Here is a 20,974-nt window from a genome sequence, read left to right as displayed (position 1 = left end):
TTTAAACTTAGCGTGAAACGTAGACTTCAATTAGAGCGACGAGTGAGTGATTCTATTCATTTTATAATGTGTAATTAACTTTTTGATAACTAAGATAAGATGGATTTGCTCTAGTGTAGGAATATTCATAAATGAAAAGGATTAATATTAAAAATCACATAATCTATATCATGGTTTTTTTTTTTTATAGGCAAGTATAAATGTTATTAAAAGGTAGAGAAGGGTATTTGCACGCACAAGGAAAATACAAGAAAGCTGAAATAACCTACAAGACAAAAGGCAACTATAAATCAGCCAAAATACATGCTCCAAGCAAACATTAAGAAATCAAGACAAGCAACTAAGCAGTTCACCAACTTGAACACTAAATCGCCAATAACTCAGAAACCAAGAACCAGGCGAAGCAACAGAACTAATTTGTAACTGCAGCGGAAATAAGCGCAGCGCACCGCCAATCAAAACACATCTTATATATCATGGTTTAATTTATAAGATTTTATGGAAACTAGCTTTTTCCCAATTCATCTTTAAGATTTTCAAAAAAATAATAAGAGAAACAAAATCATAAATCAAAACTAAATTTCATTAACTTCAAATTTTAGACAATAGCTACGTTGCTGGCTAACATCTCCCTAACTCAAACTAATTTGAATTGGAAAAGAAATTACATCATCCCCAATCATGATAGTGTGCCCTCCTGAAGGCAGAACACTATAAGCATTATAGTCTATGATCTGCAGACTTTGACAAACATTAAACTCAAAGCTAACCTTCTGGCTACTTTTAGCTTTAACAAAAACCCTCTTAAAGCCAATCACTTGCTTAATATTTGCCCCTACAATTCCTTCCGGAGGCTTGGAGAAAACAATCATAACTTCGCTTCCATCTCTGGATCCAACATTTTTCACTTCAACATCAAACTGAAAACTTTCCTTACAGGATAAGTGATTAGTTCGGACTGATGGACATGGAGGCGCGAAGGTGTCTTCTTTGTAGTTCAAGCTATGGCAATGTTGGAACTTGTTTATTTTTATATTAACTGATGTTGTTGGAGGTGGTAACTTATAAGTGAAGTTAGTGTAGCTGAGTCCATACCCAAATGGGTAAACTGTAGAGCCATTAAAGAATTTGTAAGTTCGACCTGGATAGCTTAGTTCATCATTTGGCCTCAATTGTAGGGACGTCATTGGTAGTTGATCAACATAATCAGCTTGATGCCAAGTAAGTGGTAGTCTTCCTCCTAAACCCAGAAAAACAAAGATAAAAAATTACAAAAGTTATAAAAAACTGAAATTTCTTAATCAAAAACTACTAGCCAGTCAATTACCAGGATTGTATTTTCCAAAAACAACATCTGCAATGGCCCGACCACCTTCTTCTCCAGGATATCCAGCCCACAAAATGGCTTTGATATTGTCATTGTTTTTAGCGAAAGTGATATCTATCCCTCCTGCTGACATGATTACGAGAACAACTGGACCTTTGGCAGCATTCGCAACATTGTTGATAAGTTCAGTTTGGTAACCAGGAAGGAGGAGATCCTCCCGATCTCTGGTTTCGGCTTCAACAGACAAGTCAATACCTGCTACTATTACAGTAGCATCAGCTTCCTGTGCAACTTTCATTGCTGGGAATACCAATTTGTCATCCCTACAAGCAACGTCGACGCATCCAATTGCATAACTCACTTCTGCGTATGTCGAAAACCCATCAATGGGAGAGATATATCGGCATGGAATTCCTGTAATAATCAAAATGTTTATCAGTTTGGAGCATGTGGTTGGCACAAAGGTTTGTAGTTGACCCAATAGGGGTTGAAAAGAGGGAATCAACCAAAACAAAACGAAACCTCAAGATCAGATGTTAAAAATATGTACCTGCATAATTTCCAATCATAACCGTGGTAGCGTTAGCATGAGGACCGACAACAGCTAAGGTTTTGATCGTATCAGACTCCAAGGGCAAAGTATGATCATTATTTTTCAGGAGGACAATTCCTTCCCTCGCTGCTTGTGCTGCTAATTCAATGTGTTGTTCGGAACACACGTCTTTGATGCCAAGAGATTGAAATTGAGGGATTCCATCAAAGAACCCTACTCTCAAAAGCACCACATAGAGATATTTTAGTGACCTGTCTATGTTCTTCCCCGACCTTTCCTTGCTTTACTGAAGCTTCAGTGTTTTCGGTGTAGTATTTTCCACAATCCAGATCCAAGCCTGCTTTAAGTGTTCTTGCAACTGCATCCTCCTTAGTGTCACCAAGAAATTTATGGCGTTCAACCATAACTTGGATGGAGTCACAATCTGAGACTATATATCTGTCACAAAAACAATAAAATCGTAATCAGTTGTATTATTACTCTCAACAAGTTGGATGAGATGGTGTTGTCGTGTTCCTATATTTGTTTTGCTCATATCAGAAGATCTAAAAATCATTTTGCAAATTTTCTAGTTAAGAAAGGGGTGAATGTTGTAGAAAGTTTTCTTGCTTGGTTATAATGTTGTAGGTTTTATTTGTTTACTCTTACCTCAAGAGTGAAGGATTTAAGCTTATCATAGTTATTTTCAGTTGTTTTCCGGGTTTTATATAATTGATTCAAGTCTTAGTTTAGGTGTATTAGGGAAGTTTATTGGCTTGAGTTAGATTCTTGAATTAGTTAAACTTTTTCCCTGTTTTCTCTTTTCTAATAATATTAAGAATTTTGTTTTCTCATGCAAAAAAAAAAAAAAAAAAAAAAAAAGAGATCTAAATGGATCATAACTTTGATCATATCAATGGAAAGCCCTTTCACATAATTTCAAAATTTGTTCAAGTTAAGAAATAAAGAAGTGATAAAAAAATTAATATTTAATTAATAGAATTGAAACTAAAGTAAAAGTAAAAGAAAGAATTAAAGGGATAAAAAAAAAACACGAACCATATTTGATGGAACAGTATTTATCTAAAACAATATGCAGCTGCAATGCCAATCTTCTTCATGTTCTTGATAGAACAATATTCGAAGCTTTCTTTACCACAAGAATTACAGCCAACAACTTGCCAAATCTCGCAACTAAAATTCGACTAAATTTAAAATTATTTTAGTTTTACTAAAAATTTAGATAAATATCATTTTATCATGCAAATTTGACTAAATTGAATTGAATAAAATAGAATGCGCCATTAATATTTAGGAAGAACGACATTTGGAGATACATTCAAGTAATATCGAGCGATAAAAATTTTAATTTTAAAATTAGAAAAATTTCTGCAATTTTACCTTTTGGATGATAATGAAATTTAGCTACAAAATTGAATGTTATTAGTAAGAACGCCAAATTTTTTTGCTTATTCAATCTCTATTTTTATTTATCTTTTCTAAAAAAACATTTTATTCATACAAAATTGCATTTTCTTTTTGCTTTAAAATTCTATTTTATTAATATAAAATCTAGTAATCAATACATATAAAACTATTGTAAATATATAGTAGAATGATTTTTACAATTGTTATTAGGAGAGAAAAACAATATTTTAAAGGTTCTAAATATATTGTGTTTGATTTATTATATATATATATATATTTTGTTAGGACTTTTAATGAAAAATGTGAAATTAACATTTAGTAATTATTCTTATTTCAACATTTATTTATTAAAAAAATTGTTGAATGTATAAAAATATAAACTCATTTTATCCATCAAAATTTCTCAAATCTAATAAGTGATCTAATTTTCAATAACTTATAAAATACCTTTCACAAATTCATCAAAGTTTAAAATTGAACCGAAATAAATTATTAAAAAAAATTGAATCAAACTATTGAAATTTAATCAGTTCAATTTAGTTTTTAATTAGCTACTTCGCATGCTTATCTTTAAACTTTTTAAATATAAAGTTGAATAACGTATATATTTGAAAGTCAAAACTAATTAAAGTCGAAAATCCAAATGGATTTGTAAAATTAAAAGAATCAGATATAATTTATTAAAAAGGTAAAATACATGAATAGACTTTTTTTTATCATTTTCTCTATATATTATTATTTTTATAGGTACTAGTTTCAATGAGAAAAGTGAACTCTCACTAGAGAGAAAAATGTCATCTCAAAGTATTTTATGTTAATGACAATGCAAAGCAAAGAAGTATTAGTGCTCTCACTAATACATCCTTAGAATCACAACAAACAATGTCAAAGTTTTTGGAAGACTCTTATAACAATTTCCTCGACATGTTTGAAAATGAGTCCAATAAAGAAATTTGTCAAGATCCACCAACCAAAACTCCTGCAAATTTGAAAAGAGAAGTTGAGAAGTTTATGAAAGAGTCTTATGATAACCTCATAAATCAAGGCTCACAACTTTTAATAGGTATTCTTCTTATTTTGATGATTTATTTAAAGTGTTTTTAGCCAGTTAAGTTCATTAGAAACATAATTTTGTTTTACTATATATATATTATATGTAATATTTTGATATCATTATGTATTCTGAAAACCCACTAACAGAAACTCAGAAAAGAGAAGTTGAGAAGTTTCTGAAAGAGTCTTATGAAAACCTCCTTAGTAAAGGTTCAAAAGTATCAAAAGGTATTTTCCTTATTCAGTTATTTGTTTAAATTATTTGTCATTTAGGGTTTTTGCTTGCAAAAAATCAGAGTAATTTTCTAAAAAATTTTTTCAAGAAAAATGGAAGATAAAATTTCAAATTAGAAACATAATTTAATTTTAGGAATAATAACTTTAGCGGTAATAATAATAAATTTTCACAAAATGTTACTGTTTAATAATCATTATTTTCAAATTCATGTATCTGTGTAGCAAAATTAATTATTTTGGTAGCTGTTAGTTGTTTTAGTAGTATTTATTATTAGCTAGTTAAGTAACTTTTCATAAAACGCTAAATGTTATATGTTACGTGGGTTAGCTTTTTGTAAAACACTAGTTTAACCTCTAAAAACTAGTTTAAATGCTATGTTACCGAACAATATGAAAAATAACATTGTCAAAACACTAAAATCTACTTAAAAAGCCATTGTCGAACATTACGTAATATTTTGATATCATTTTGTATTTTAATGATCCAACAACAAAAAGCCAGAGAGTAGAAGTTGAGAAATTTCTAAAAAAGTCTTATGATAACCTTCTAAATCAAGGTTCAAAAGTATCAAAAGGTATTCTCCTTATTTGGTTATTTATTTAAAGTATTTTTAGCTATTTAGGGACTATTTAATTTTAAAAATTGGAATAATTTTCTAGAAAGGTTTTCTAAGTAAAATGAAAAATAAATTTCAATTTAGAAACATAATTTTGTTCTCTAATAAAAACTTTAGAAGTAATATTACCAAAACTTTACTGCTTTATATCCATTATTTTCATAATCATGTATATATATGTATATGTATATTTGATATTATTATCTATTGTGAAGACACATGGACAAGTCAAAATAGAGAAATTGAGAAGTATTTGAAAGAGTCTTATCATAATCTCCTCAATCAATCCTCAAAAGTATCAAAAGGTATTCTTCTTATTTAATTATTTGTTTAAAATACTTTTAGCTATTTAGAAATTGTTTACTCGTAGAAAATTGGAGCAATTTTTTGGAAAGTTTTTCATTAAAGCTGGAAGATAAAGTTTCAATTTAGAAATATAATTTTTTTTAGTAATTAGTATTAATAGTAATATTTTTAGCAAAACTTTACTTTTCAATATTAATTATTTTCATTATCATGTATCTGTAAAGAAACATATATATATATATATATATATATATATGTTTTGATGTCATTATGTATTGTGAAGGCTCGCCAACAAAAAGTCAGAGAAGAGAAATTGAGAAGTTTCTGAAAGAGTCTTATGATAACCTCTTCAATCAAGGTTCCTCAAACGGTATTATCCTTATTCGGTTATTTGTTTAAAGTATTTTTAGCCATTTAGGAACTATTTACTTGTAGAAATATGTGTAGTTTTCGAGAAAAATTTTTCAAAAAAAATTGAAAGACAGAGAAACTCTTTGAGTTTTCTATTTAGAAAATTGAAAATAATTTTCCATTTCTCCAAAATTTAACTACGATTTGAAAAATAACTTTAAGTGTTATTTGTCATAATTTTCCATTATATTAAAAGTCATGTTCTCGGCCTATTTTCCACTTTAAAAAGATGACCTCTCCATAATTAAATTTAGGAAAAATTGTAATATTATCCTTGTATTATGCCAAAATTATTTATTATATCTCTTTTTTTAAAATACATTATTTTGTCCTTGTGTTTTTTCCTATTATGCATTATGGTCCTTCCGCCAAAAAAAATTCAATTTTGTGTTCTCTCCCAAACTTAAATAAATTAAAAATGTGGGCGTTTTTTAAATTTTGACCTCTTAAAAACTGGGCCATTGAGTTTTTAGTTTCTAGACCTATTTGTTTCTAAATCGAAAGTCCTAATCTACTAATTAAAACAATTAAATTGTCTACCTTTAAAGCCAAAAGCCAAATGTGGAAAATAATAATATATTTTATTGTAATTAATTAATTTTTATAGGATTAAATTTAGTCATATTTTATTCTTTCTATTTAAAATTATTTATTAATTATTTATTCTTTTGTAAAAGTCAAATTTGAAACTGTTTTTTATTTGATATCAAAGTTTTTTAAGCTATATTTTTTATTTTATTTAATAAATATATTTAAAAATATTATATATAAAAATCCAGTTGAACCCTCCGATTCAGCGAATCCCTATCTTCATTGGTTCATTGACCGGTCTGGTTCTCAGAATACTGATAATAACTATTACTTGTATCTAATAAATAATTTTATTGAAAATTATAGAAGCATTTATAATTATAGAAGTATTTATATTATAATTTTTTATTTTAAAAAATTTGTACAAAATGATAAAATTTAAATAAATCAATAATATATTTAAAAATACAAAATTTTTATAATTTTTTATTTCTTTTCATTATAAAAGTTATCAATAATAAAAAAATTTTAACTTGATATATGAATTTTTATTATTAATAAGTGAATATGTTTTCCATTTTTTGTTTTTCATTTTTCTAAAAAATAAAAAATAGAAAACAGTTTAAGTAAATATAGTCTTCTATTCTATTTAGAAACATAACTTTTTAACTAATAAAGAATTTAATAACAACTGTAATATTTGCAGCAAAAATTTATTGTCTATTATATTTTCTTTATCATGTGTGTATATATATATATATATATATATATATATATGTCATTATATTTTTATTATTAAACTAATTATACAACATATAAAAAGGTGAAATTGTAAATATTGTCAGAAAATACTTAATTACTATTGGTGTATATCCATGGGTCATACACAAGCTAGTAGTTAATTACATTTTAAAAAACGGTTGATGTTACATAAATTTTTGCAGGAGGTAAAAAGTACAAACAACAGAAATATCCAAAAAAGCAAAGAGCTAAAGGCAGTAACAGTTCGGATGCTGCAGAGTTAGAGCATGAACTAGTGGATGTACCTATTAGTTATGCAGACCTTTGATCCAACTTATAGAACCAGAAGATGAAAAGGTGCCTAAATATTATTATTATTATATATTTATCTTCCTAATTAGTATAATCTATGTATTTACAAGTGATCCTTGTATAATATACTTTGCTTTAATGCTACCTAAATGGATTATTATTATTATTTTATATTATATTAATTTAATTTTCGATAATTCATATAATAATAATAACAATACAATAATTAGTATTAAGTTTCGAATTAATTCAAATCCTAATGCCAATGAGTTATTAGGATTTAATTTATTAACATATAGAATAATTTATTCAAGGCGTGCCAAAGGGTAGAGTTTATTCATGAAAATAATTAATTTTATTTAATTTTAAATTTAAATTAAAAATGAAAAATTAAATTTGATGTCTAAAATGTAACCAACAGTCACTTCTTGGAATTTATTTAAAAATTTTCGATATTTTATTTTGAAAATTTTTAACTAGCAGCCAGCGTTGGATTTGACCAAATAAACTTATTCTGACAACCTAGACTGAAATGTTATTATCTACTACTTATGTTCCATAATACTTGTCACATTTGGAATTTCAAGTTCCTTTAAAAAACCATTAAATTTTTCTAAATTACAATAAATTATCGAGTAAATTCATTATATTACCTTTAATTTAATACTAATTTTCTAAAAAAATCTATTAAATTGAAGTAATAATTATTGGTCATATGCAAAGAGTAAACATGAAAAAAAAAAAATTTATTACTCCTTGAAACCACAAATGTTACAAGTATTTTGGAACAAACTATTTTCTCAAATGTTACAAATATTATAGAACAAAGGTAACAGTATATTGCAATAATAAAGTTAGATGCATGCAATTCATTGCTAAAATACCAAAAAAGAAAAAAAAAAGAGATCAATTTAGCCAATGGAATTTGAGTTCTATTGATTATAAGAGTTTTTATCCATTTTGTGAATATACGAAAGGACTATCCATTGTTGTATGACGCATATTGTTATTTTGCTCCATAGAACATCCTAATAGATTAAAAAAAGAAAAGAAATCAAATTTGTATATTTTATGCTAATGTAATGGATATAATTTTTTTTTCCCTCGAATCAAGTTATTTTATAAATCATGTTAAAGTAAAGAAAAACTTAATATGCCAAATATTCTACACCGAGATTGATGCGCAAAACACCAAAATTAGACTATGATCGATACGTTAAGTGAAATAGCCTGAACTTAAATATACCTCAACAAATAAATAATGGAACCAGGAGACTACAAAATCCTTCTTGAGATAAGAAAAATTCAAAAGATACATCTAGGAAATCAAGAACAGTACTAACCCCAAGCTAGAAACAAGTGATTTGCAAGAACTCCTTTTTTAGCCAAAGCATCCACAAAGTGATTTCGTTTGCAGCTAAGGGAGGCCCAGCAGAAAGCAAAACTAGAATGTGTTTCAATAAAGAGAAAAGAATTTTTGTAACCTGAATTTGAAATAATATGCACGGCTTATAAAATAGCTCTAATCTCTACTTCATTGAAATCCATAATGCCGGTGATTGATAAAAAATACATAAGAAGATCTGAAGAGAGCTTCTCAACACCCCACCAATGCCCGCTGCCCTGGGTTTATACATGGAAGAACCATCAACATTGAATCTGGAAAAGAAAAATTCTCATTTGATCTCTCCCAAAGCAGCATTTGATGATGCTCAATTAAGACTTTTTGAATCTTACGTGGCCTGTCCATATGCACTGGTGGAGCTAGAAATATTTTCTAGTGGAATCATTTTATTTAATTTGATTTTTAGTGGAATCAATCAAATTAAAAATTTTAAATTTTTCACTTAATTTTTACCAATTTAATTCTATTTTATAAATATTTTTTAAAAAATTGAGTGGGATCAATTGACCCCACTCGACATAGTATGGCACCGCCGGTGTCCATATGTAGGTAATATGGCAAAAATGGGGTCCACTAACGCTAAATTATGGTTGAAAATATTAGAAGTATTGGCAAAATTTGAAAAAAAAAAAAAAAGAAAACAAAGAAGTTCAGGAATTTTTTTTTTTTTTTTTTTTTTTTTTTGTTGATTAAGCAAAAAAGAAAAAAAGTGGCAACTATTAACCTAACCATATTAATTGCAAAATCTTTACAAATAAATATAAATATGCTATTTCTGGCAATACAAATCTTAGAAGTACTTAAAACAATAAAGCACAATCCACAAATTCAATTATGCTAATAAATTAACCAATTGACACAAATAAATACCCTACAAAATGAGAGATTAACCTTAAAACATCCTCATTTTGTGTTGTAAATATAGTGAGGCTGCAAAACGAAAATGAAGATAATAGGTTTTCCAAAAGCCTATTTGCTTATTGCTTTTATCTTTCTCCTAATTTTCTTTGCTGGAAGAGCTAAATCTCGTCCTTCTGTTATTAATTCTAAACAACCTGTAGTTGAAGGATCTGCCAGTACTGGAGATAATCGCGACCTTATACCAATAAACATAAAAAATTTTGAAATTGATGGTCAAACTCCTTCTGGCCTAAGTTCTAAGCGATCTGCTGGTGATATAGACAACTCTCCAAATGGTGATATAGCTTTTGACCATTCTATGTGGGAATTGAAAAGAAAGGCTCCAAGTGGTCCTAATCGACTACATAATTTCCAAGAACATATATCATATCTTTCAACTAGACAAACTTGAAAATTGAAAATATGGCTTGCTACTTTTGGTGCTTTTACCATATCTAATGGATGAGATATCAAATGAATAAATTGGTAATATGTTTATATATGTTTGTCTTTTTGTATCTTTTTTTTACCTATTAGATATATAGAATAAAAAGTTTTGATTCTAATATTGAGTTAAACTATTAATCGGTGAGTAGTAACATATTGTTAATATTTTGATTAAAAGAATGCATCTAAAATCTCGAATATGATGCTCTGACTCCCATAAATTGTAAAAATCTAAATGAATTCAAATTTAACTTGATGTAATGGTCATCGAGATGAGTCCAATTAAGTACTCCCTATTTTCTCTTTATATAGGGAAACTTTACGATTATGGTGTTTTTTTAACATAGAGAATTTTACTTCAAATTGAAATTTTGAGAAGGATGCAAATAAACATCTAAAATGCTCTTATGTGAGCTCTATTATGCGAGTGATAATTGCTTGTTAAATGAGAAAAGTGTTAGACAGAAAAAGGGTTGGCATTTAATACACTTGTGTTTTCAAAGTATGACTGAATGACTATTTGTCTATGTGGTTTTCATTGTGTGCTTGGCTTTGTATTTGTTAGCACAAAAATGAGTGACATTTTATGTAATTGTCCATAATGTGGATTGTAAATATGTGAACGAATTTCGTTAACTCCGACTAACAGAATGTAATTTTGTAATTTAAATGAGCACTAATGAACATTCCACGCTCATTTCCTTCGAATGAGACATGAGCGACATAGACTTAAATAAAATGCAACATTTACTCAGAATAACTTGTACCCTATGTTTTTTTCCGCTCAAGTGAAATAAGGGTGTATACTTCCAGAAAGGCACCAATTAGAAACTATCCTCTCAAACCTCTCCAAGTTACACTAAATGTTAAAAATTGCTGGCTTGTGACCCTTCATTGATGTCGTTCAACAATTATGATGTCCAAGAGTAAGGAGACTGACATTCATTCTAAAAACGAAAAAATGGCGACAGAGAGAGATGATTCATTATCAAATCTAGTTGCAAGAAAAATGGAAGTATTGAAGTGGAAAGAAAATCACTCTCAGATTTGATAACCGAAAGAAAAAGTTGATAATGTGTGGGCGAATTTGATAAGTTGTGGGCATATCTTGTAGTTGGGAAGATATGACATTTGGAAAGTTGTGGCCATATCTTGCCTTGTTCTCCATCATGTAAGTAGTTCAATCTGGCAGTTGGAAAGTTGCGGTCATATCTTGAGAATGTGTGGGCGAATTGGTTGATATATATTCGAATCAAACAAAAATGATGGATGTATAATGCAAGAATTATTATTGCCCTCTTTCTATTGTCTTTTTTTTTTTTTTTTTTTTAAAAGCTCGTGGATGCAATTACATACTCATGTTCTGTTCTAAATTTATATGTGAGCATATTATAGAAGTTGAGGAGACATTGAGAGTAACAAGAGTTTTGGCTCCACATCAATATATATATATATATTTTCACGACCCGAAACCATGGGCTGGACCGGCACTAGGGCCAAAGTAAGCTTAAAGCCTCCAAGGCCCGTACTAAGCCTAAACTACAAAATCCATACACGCCAAGCAAAATCCTAGATGCAGTACGCCCATATTAATTTATATATATATAGTAATAGTAATCACACGATCCTGGCTCAATCTCAAATATCTCAAATAAAACATAGTTCAGGCCTATTATTAATACAACTCGTTGATAATATGGATTACTGATTCATATGTATTTAGATAAATAATAAGGACAATCATGGATTAGCATACCTATTAAACCAAGATTAGAGATACATAGGTCCTACAATTGCGGAGTTCAACAATAGTTAGAAGTAGTGAAGTTTTTTACATATAACAATACATAAATTAGCTAATTACAGAAATCAGAGTTTACTTTTATAGCCCTACAGAGAAGATTACAGAGCTTTAGTCGGATCGATGGGCTTCTACTTCCTGACAAGTTAAATAAAGAAGAGTGAGTTTTGCAACTCAGTGAATAATAATAAATAATGCATAACACAAGCATTCACGCGAAATGCATTATAAGATACTAAAATGAACACACAACCAGTCAAACATATGGCACAACATCAACACTCACAAGTGGCTTCACCTTCAAATAATCAAACAAATGGAAATTAGTCAGTGGTGTCACCAAAATCCATGGCGAGCCATCCTCCCTCATGGCCCGCCCTCTCAAACGTGTGCACTAGGGAGCCGATCCCTCATACATGGTCCACTGGTCTAATCCTCACTTGACCAGCACTCTCTTTTTTTATACTCTCTTTTCTTTTTCATACCAACAGGCAGCCACCCTGTGGTTTTCCACATCATATATCATCAGATGCACACGGGGGGACTGATCTCCCCATACATGGCTGACGGTATCGAAGACTGCCCTCAGAAACCCATAGTGACCCACTTCATCCCAATTCCACACAAACAAAGGACAACACTTTCATAGCACAAGTAATCAAACAATTCACCCAGTATAATGCACCAAATCAATAATTATTATGCAACATAAAAGAATATAAATAAGATGTAAGGAAATGTATATAAACATAATCATATATATTAATAATAACATAGTAATATAGTAAAATAAATGCTAAGTTATTTTTATAAAGTAACATAGTAATATTGTTATCTTTATACTATTGTCTTTTCTTTCTGTTATACCATCTTTCCATCCCGTCAATTTTTTATTATTTAAAGAGAGAAGTTTTTGAGAGAAATTTTTTTCACCAAAATTTCCTCTTCTTCTTCCTCTGTTTCTTTTCTGATAAGCAAGCCTAAAGCTCATGACCCAAATCTGTGTTTGAAACTTAACAAAATTTTTGAGAGAAATTTTTTTCACCAAAATTGCGTCTTCTTCTTCCTCTATTTCTTTTCCGGTAAACAAGCCTAAAACTCATGACCTGAATTTGTGTTTGAAACTCAACAATGATAATTTGATTTACTTGAATAAGCCGGAAACACAAGTTTGAAATGCATAAATATATCCCTATATTTTGTGGAAAAAATCTTACGATACCAAACTATGCTAGTGACATATTATGCCCTTCAAGTTATAAATTTTGCTAACATTGGTATTTATGCACAAGATATTCATTTAATTTGTGGTTAGAATAATCTCTGGAACAATAACTTTCACATTTTTTAACTATATATCTAATAAGTATTTAATTGATATAATTTTAAAAGTTTGAAAATTCAATAAAATACTTTCTGCAATTTTATAATTTGAAATTTTTAATAGGTCAAAGTAAAAATTAAGGGTGCTATAAGATTTTTTTACGTAAAGTACATAAGTTAATTTATGCATTAGGCCATTCAAATGCTAGTAATCAGGTCATTTTAAAATGTTCAACAAAATCAAAATAAAAAATTATAGTACTAAATTTTTTTTCCATTTCGAACTTTTTGGCCAAAGCTATATATTTTGCTAACAAATATTTCCCTAAACTTGAGATTTATTTGCACACTATCTCCCCATTAAAGATAGTGTGCCCTTCTGATGGCAAAATGTTATAAGCAGTATAATCTATGATATGAAGAATTTTTTACAAACATCGAATTCAATGCTATTCTTTTTATTAATTTACGCTTTAACAAAGGCCCTCTATATTAGTCTATATAAAATTTAGGTAAACCTCCTCCGCTTAAGCTAGTTTTTAGAGTGAGTTAAACTTAGGTCGTTTTATTCATAATATAACTTTGTTGATAAAAAAAATTATGTTTTTTCTTATCAAGTTTTTAATAATCAAGAACCCATAAGTTACGCTTGTTGATTAAGGGATTGTTTTTCTTTTTTTTTTTTTTTTAAAAAAAATTTATTTGGCATTTATTTATTTGTTGTTTCCACCGCATGAGTTTTTATTTTAGGATCTTTGAATATTTTGTAGTGCTTCTAATTTTTAAGTGAATTTATTAATTGTTTTGATTCTTGTATTAATTATGAATATAGAAATCGAATAATTATTTTCACCTAAAGATGTATTTTCCCAAGCAAACTTAGTGTATGATTCCTCTTCCAATAATTTTAGCTACTATGTTCTCTAATGTTTTTTTCGATAAAAGTCTAATTTTTATTTTATTAATTCATGATTTCTAAAACCTATTACTTCCAATAATAGTCCATTCAAAACGATAAATGAATTCCTAAAGAAACTAATCTTTTTACTTAGTGTAGGCATTTAAATGTCATTGTTGACATCCAAAATTTCTAAAAAAAAATTTGATCATTCATATTCGATACACGATATCATAATTTATGGATAATATCCTTAATCGGGGCAATGCCACGAAACATAAGCCTGCAACTGGATCTATGCCTCCGAATGAACCAACCCCTTTAAGTAGGGTCTACACCCCAGCTTGAACCCACCCAAAGTACGCCTGCCGTTGGAACTGCAGCTCAGCATGAGCCGAGCTCCAGCAATGGTGGAAACCTAGAAACTCAGCTGATGGACTTTGAATGCGTATTCCGCAAGTGCACGGGCCGTACAAGTAATTGAGTGAACAAAAGATTGTCGAATCCACATGGATTAGGGAATAAATTACTAATTTTTATGCTTAATAATTATCAGAAAGACTGTAAAATTTGTATATAAAATCACATGCATTTTACTTGCTATCATGAGCATAGGCTGCCTTCACTTTATGGTAATGAAAAAAAAAAAAAAAAAACCATGATGGATGGTATCATAAACTAGAATATAAAAAAGTTGTATATGATAGCAGAGCTCCAAATCAGTATGATCCTGCAAGTGGTTCTGGAAGTAATGGGTGTTGTAAACAAAACCATGAAAATGGTAATTCATGCACTACTGTCTGAGTTGCTTATTCTTTAGTCTTAACTGAACTACAAAATTTTTCTATTAAAAAAATATATAATTTTTTTTTGAGAATTCATGCACAACAATCTGAGTTGTATATTTAAATGAGGATCTATTGTGAGATCATACATGCACTTACCACTAAATTATACCTTGTTGCGCACAAAAGATATAAATTTATTTGTTCATATCGAATTCTAAACGTCGCATTGATTTAACAGTCTACTGAGTTGAATGATTAGTAATTGGATAAAAAACTAATTGTAATAGCAATTTTGTATTTTCATATAATAAATAAAGGTTTTTCAACATATCCAAAAAGAATTTTTTTTTTTTTTTCATTACAGCTCTAAAGATAAGATAGCTTACAATTTGAGACAAACACAAACTGTTTATTGATTTAACTCAAAAAAATAAACTAACCTTATTTTATTATTATTCAACTTGCTATGTTGCATACATTTCGCGAGAAAAATCGCAAGAAAAATAATCAATCTACAGTAAATAATAAGTAAACTATCAGTCAAATGGCTAAAGCAATAGTAAATTGGTGTTTTTATTTTAGAAGCCCATATGATCATACTGATTTGATGATATAAATAAGTTCAGTTTAAACTTAGCGTGAAACGTAGACTTCAATTAGAGCGACGAGTGAGTGATTCTATTCATTTTATAATGTGTAATTAACTTTTTGATAACTAAGATAAGATGGATTTGCTCTAGTGTAGGAATATTCATAAATGAAAAGGATTAATATTAAAAATCACATAATCTATATCATGGTTTTTTTTTTTTATAGGCAAGTATAAATGTTATTAAAAGGTAGAGAAGGGTATTTGCACGCACAAGGAAAATACAAGAAAGCTGAAATAACCTACAAGACAAAAGGCAACTATAAATCAGCCAAAATACATGCTCCAAGCAAACATTAAGAAATCAAGACAAGCAACTAAGCAGTTCACCAACTTGAACACTAAATCGCCAATAACTCAGAAACCAAGAACCAGGCGAAGCAACAGAACTAATTTGTAACTGCAGCGGAAATAAGCGCAGCGCACCGCCAATCAAAACACATCTTATATATCATGGTTTAATTTATAAGATTTTATGGAAACTAGCTTTTTCCCAATTCATCTTTAAGATTTTCAAAAAAATAATAAGAGAAACAAAATCATAAATCAAAACTAAATTTCATTAACTTCAAATTTTAGACAATAGCTACGTTGCTGGCTAACATCTCCCTAACTCAAACTAATTTGAATTGGAAAAGAAATTACATCATCCCCAATCATGATAGTGTGCCCTCCTGAAGGCAGAACACTATAAGCATTATAGTCTATGATCTGCAGACTTTGACAAACATTAAACTCAAAGCTAACCTTCTGGCTACTTTTAGCTTTAACAAAAACCCTCTTAAAGCCAATCACTTGCTTAATATTTGCCCCTACAATTCCTTCCGGAGGCTTGGAGAAAACAATCATAACTTCGCTTCCATCTCTGGATCCAACATTTTTCACTTCAACATCAAACTGAAAACTTTCCTTACAGGATAAGTGATTAGTTCGGACTGATGGACATGGAGGCGCGAAGGTGTCTTCTTTGTAGTTCAAGCTATGGCAATGTTGGAACTTGTTTATTTTTATATTAACTGATGTTGTTGGAGGTGGTAACTTATAAGTGAAGTTAGTGTAGCTGAGTCCATACCCAAATGGGTAAACTGTAGAGCCATTAAAGAATTTGTAAGTTCGACCTGGATAGCTTAGTTCATCATTTGGCCTCAATTGTAGGGACGTCATTGGTAGTTGATCAACATAATCAGCTTGATGCCAAGTAAGTGGTAGTCTTCCTCCTAAACCCAGAAAAACAAAGATAAAAAATTACAAAAGTTATAAAAAACTGAAATTTCTTAATCAAAAACTACTAGCCAGTCAATTACCAGGATTGTATTTTCCAAAAACAACATCTGCAATGGCCCGACCACCTTCTTCTCCAGGATATCCAGCCCACAAAATGGCTTTGATATTGTCATTGTTTTTAGCGAAAGTGATATCTATCCCTCCTGCTGACATGATTACGAGAACAACTGGACCTTTGGCAGCATTCGCAACATTGTTGATAAGTTCAGTTTGGTAACCAGGAAGGAGGAGATCCTCCCGATCTCTGGTTTCGGCTTCAACAGACAAGTCAATACCTGCTACTATTACAGTAGCATCAGCTTCCTGTGCAACTTTCATTGCTGGGAATACCAATTTGTCATCCCTACAAGCAACGTCGACGCATCCAATTGCATAACTCACTTCTGCGTATGTCGAAAACCCATCAATGGGAGAGATATATCGGCATGGAATTCCTGTAATAATCAAAATGTTTATCAGTTTGGAGCATGTGGTTGGCACAAAGGTTTGTAGTTGACCCAATAGGGGTTGAAAAGAGGGAATCAACCAAAACAAAACGAAACCTCAAGATCAGATGTTAAAAATATGTACCTGCATAATTTCCAATCATAACCGTGGTAGCGTTAGCATGAGGACCGACAACAGCTAAGGTTTTGATCGTATCAGACTCCAAGGGCAAAGTATGATCATTATTTTTCAGGAGGACAATTCCTTCCCTCGCTGCTTGTGCTGCTAATTCAATGTGTTGTTCGGAACACACGTCTTTGATGCCAAGAGATTGAAATTGAGGGATTCCATCAAAGAACCCTACTCTCAAAAGCACCACATAGAGATATTTTAGTGACCTGTCTATGTCTTCTTCCCCGACCTTTCCTTGCTTTACTGAAGCTTCAGTGTTTTCGGTGTAGTATTTTCCACAATCCAGATCCAAGCCTGCTTTAAGTGTTCTTGCAACTGCATCCTCCTTAGTGTCACCAAGAAATTTATGGCGTTCAACCATAACTTGGATGGAATCACAATCTGAGACTATATATCTGTCACAAAAACAATAAAATCGTAATCAGTTGTATTATTTATTGAATAAAGAAATTAAATTAATTCAAGCTCATCATATCTTCTTTACCCATGAAGATTCCAGTCTCCTCTGATCGTTTGATTTAGGAGTTTCGGATCAGCACAAGCAGGTATGCCATTAACACGATTGAAAGAGCACATAATACTGCTCACATCACCTTCTCTGATACACATCTCGAAAGGTCGATTAAAGGTTTCTACCATATCTTGTTCATTCACCTGAACGCATTCAGTTATAACTTTAATTAATTGTCACTAAGATGATTTTGAATTTTGGAAAAAAACGAACAAAGGTTTTTCTTCAAGAAAATTACTCTAGCATCAAAGATATAGCGTTCAATGTTCTTCCAATTTTCAAGATCATAGGCAGTAAAGTGCTTGCAACATGAGGAAACTTTAAGAGGTCTAGAGTCTGGATCCGGGTGATTTTCAGTCCCCTCAACGTCCTGTAAGCCTCTTACAAAATTAGAAGCATATCTACCTACAATGAAAGGATCTTCTCCAGGTGTTTCAATGACTCTTCCCCATCGAGGATCCCTTACTACATTAATAACCGGACTCCAGAAAGTTAATCCGGCCCGACCTAAATTGTACATTGCCCTTGCTTCCGTCGAAACAACCTGCATTAGTTAAATATTTACATTAATAGCTAACGTATGTCTGAGACTTTTAATGCTAGGAACAGCAACAAAACTAATTACCTGACCAATAGTTTTCCATAAAGACTCGTTAAAAGCAGCTGTTGTGAGTATTACAGTAGGGAAGCTAGTTGCACCAGGAACAACTTCGTCAAAGAAAGTTCCTGGGCCCGTCTTGGACACACCATGCAGGGCTTCAGACCACCAATTATATTTAGGTAACCCTAACCTAGGCACACCATAAGCCTCATGTCCAAGCTGTTGAACCTTTTCTTGCAATGTCATCTGGTTTACCAAGTCTCTAGCCCTAGCATCATAGGGAAGGGACCTGTCGCAGAAGGCAAAATTTGCCATGTCCAATCCAAGGGCAGCATACCTAGAAGGGTCACAGACATATGTGAAATTAGTCCCAGTAATGGAAACATCATCTTTGCCTAATGTGGTGGCATCTAATGGCTTTTTCAGTCCATTTCTAGCTGCTGCAGTAGAAATGGCAAAGAAAGCAACACATAAAAGATTGATAATGAGAATAGAACTTAAGCTTTCAGCCATGGCCTTTTTAGATTTTGCAGAGGTGCTTATGGTTCTAAAACTGGTTATGTTATTTATAGGCAATTCTTGATTTTTGTTTTCACAGTTGGTTTTCAAAATCTTTTGAAACTTTCTAAGCTAGCGGTTGAGGTAAGATTCATGTATATTTTCAGTTAAGATTATATTTGTTGTCTTTTTATTCATAAAAAAAAAAAAAGATTGATTATTTAGTGTTTATCCAATTATACCATTCCCGATAAAAGGAAAAATCTTCATCTGTTGTTGTTTGGAAAATCTTTTTCTTACAAATTTATCCACTAATATGATTTGGAAACGAAAAATTCTTTAATCTTTTGCTTTATTTTTTAGTGAAAATCTTTTTTCTTGAGAGAGAGAATTTAATAAAAATCTTTTGTGATAAATATTTCTAACTCCTTTTTCAACTTTTTATTTTCTGTAAATGTTCACAAGAATTTATTTATTTATTGATTCATTTTGTTCTTACATGTAAGTATTTTTATTATGAATTCTATTTATTAAAGAAAGAAGAAGAAGAAAAGTAATTCGCATATATTTCCAATTAGCTAGTATGTCTTTGGAGAAAAAAAATGACTAATTATTTGCATCCGCAATTTGTTGAGTTCATTTTATACATTATATTCCCTTTTGATGTGAATGACGTTTTATCACCTTCAGAGTGATTGTGGTTTGTAATTGATATTAGTTTAAGATGGTTATTGTGTTTGATTTTTTTTTTTTTTTCAGTCTAATAACTGTTAATTTACTCCTTGAAAAATATAATATTGTCCAAACAGATTAATAGTTTATTGGTATTTGATCGTGAAAGTATAAAGGACAATGGCATGTCTATCAGGACCTGCTTGATTTAAATTTTCTTTTACCAATCTAGTTGTTTTAATCTTATTTGAAATAATTGCTTACTTTTTTATTTTTAGAGTTAAATAATATTAATGTTTACATTTCAAAATGAGTGTTGTTTTTTTTAGCTCGGCACATGGATTAAGGAATGCAATTACTAGTCTAAATTTTACAAAAATTAGTTTCTAAAATGTCTATTCTCCCCTCCAATTAAATTAAGGAAGTAATTGAGGGATAAATAAATTATGAGTAGAATACAAAACTAATAAAGGTAGATTAGGAAACAAAAAAATTAAGGGAAAATTATAATTGTACCCTTGTATTTTATAAAAAAAAAAAACTTCATTTGTATTTTTAAAAATAGATTACTATGCTATTGTATTTTCTTTCCATTATACCATCTTTCCATCCTGTCAATTTTTTATGATTTTAAAGCACAAGTCAAACAAAACTTAACAGTCTAAAGAGAGAGAAATTTTTTTCACCAAAATTTCCTCTTCTTCTTCCTCTGTTTCTTTTCCAGTAAACAAGCCAAAAACTCATGACCCAAACCTGTGTTTGAAACTCAACAATAATAATTTGATTTACTTGAATATACGGAAACACAAGTTTGAATGTTGAGTGTCCATAACATTGTTTATTGCCTCATTTGCAAAAAAATGGAGCATTGTTTGTTGTTTTGAAGATATTATAATAAAGCTTTGTGCAATTCTAGAAATGCTAATGTTTACTTTTCCTTGCGATTTCATATATTAATAACATAGCAACAAGAAAATGTTTTGATTTTTATCATATTGTTGTGTTTCGTTGTGCATTTCATATTTGCGGATCAAATAGAGTGAGGAAAAAAGTTGCCATAGAAGGATGGTATTTACTCTTCTAT

The 20,974-nt window shown here is 30.1% G+C and overlaps 2 protein-coding genes and 1 pseudogene across 6 annotated transcripts; 1 reads left to right on the top strand and 2 right to left on the bottom strand.

Moving 5' to 3' along the window:
* Nucleotides 1–565: 565 nt before the first annotated feature.
* On the bottom strand, nt 566–2,557 carry LOC149493821 (beta-xylosidase/alpha-L-arabinofuranosidase 1-like; annotated as a pseudogene). The gene is made up of 4 exons (XR_016322686.1): nt 2,529–2,557; nt 1,878–2,318; nt 1,328–1,741; nt 566–1,240 (listed from the first exon to the last, which is right to left on the bottom strand). The product of XR_016322686.1 is annotated as a beta-xylosidase/alpha-L-arabinofuranosidase 1-like (transcript).
* Nucleotides 2,558–4,061: 1,504 nt separating this feature from the next.
* Nucleotides 4,062–7,666, top strand: LOC149493820 (uncharacterized). Of its 4 annotated transcripts, XM_089726270.1 has the most exons (5): nt 4,062–4,350; nt 4,488–4,568; nt 5,410–5,499; nt 5,784–5,870; nt 7,387–7,666. In XM_089726270.1, exons 1-5 carry the CDS (start codon nt 4,170–4,172, stop codon nt 7,509–7,511), a joined length of 564 nt encoding a protein of 187 aa, XP_089582396.1. In that variant the 5' UTR covers nt 4,062–4,169; the 3' UTR covers nt 7,512–7,666. The 4 variants fall into 4 exon arrangements, with proteins under 4 accessions (XP_089582396.1, XP_089582397.1, XP_089582399.1 ...); XM_089726271.1 differs by lacking the exon at nt 4,488–4,568; XM_089726273.1 differs by lacking the exon at nt 5,410–5,499.
* Nucleotides 7,667–16,248: 8,582 nt separating this feature from the next.
* On the bottom strand, nt 16,249–19,275 carry LOC149493819 (putative beta-D-xylosidase 5). The gene is made up of 6 exons (XM_089726426.1): nt 18,745–19,275; nt 18,358–18,663; nt 18,093–18,262; nt 17,561–18,003; nt 17,011–17,424; nt 16,249–16,923 (listed from the first exon to the last, which is right to left on the bottom strand). Exons 1-6 carry the CDS (start codon nt 19,231–19,233, stop codon nt 16,316–16,318), a joined length of 2,430 nt encoding a protein of 809 aa, XP_089582552.1. The 5' UTR covers nt 19,234–19,275; the 3' UTR covers nt 16,249–16,315.
* Between the last annotated feature and the right edge of the window lie 1,699 nt (nt 19,276–20,974).

This window comes from Jatropha curcas, chromosome 9, assembly GCF_041381405.1.
Source record: "Jatropha curcas cultivar XTBG-Jc1 chromosome 9, XTBG_Jcur_1.0, whole genome shotgun sequence".
Lineage (NCBI taxonomy): Eukaryota > Viridiplantae > Streptophyta > Magnoliopsida > Malpighiales > Euphorbiaceae > Jatropha > Jatropha curcas.
The sequence above is the reverse complement of the archived record's forward strand: the minus strand, read 5'-3'. Positions and strand labels throughout refer to the sequence as shown.

Coding starts and splice junctions, on each gene's coding strand:
- LOC149493820 (XM_089726270.1), top strand. CDS start 4,170: ATGTCAAAGTTTTTGGAAGACTCTTATAACAATTTCCTCGACATGTTT. Junction 4,351..4,487: donor AGGCTCACAACTTTTAATAG/GTATTCTTCTTA, acceptor ACCCACTAACAG/AAACTCAGAAAAGAGAAGTT. Junction 5,500..5,783: donor ATCCTCAAAAGTATCAAAAG/GTATTCTTCTTA, acceptor TGTATTGTGAAG/GCTCGCCAACAAAAAGTCAG.
- LOC149493819 (XM_089726426.1), bottom strand. CDS start 19,233: ATGGCTGAAAGCTTAAGTTCTATTCTCATTATCAATCTTTTATGTGTT. Junction 17,425..17,560: donor TATGATTGGAAATTATGCAG/GTACATATTTTT, acceptor TGATTATTACAG/GAATTCCATGCCGATATATC. Junction 16,924..17,010: donor TTTTGGAAAATACAATCCTG/GTAATTGACTGG, acceptor TTCTGGGTTTAG/GAGGAAGACTACCACTTACT.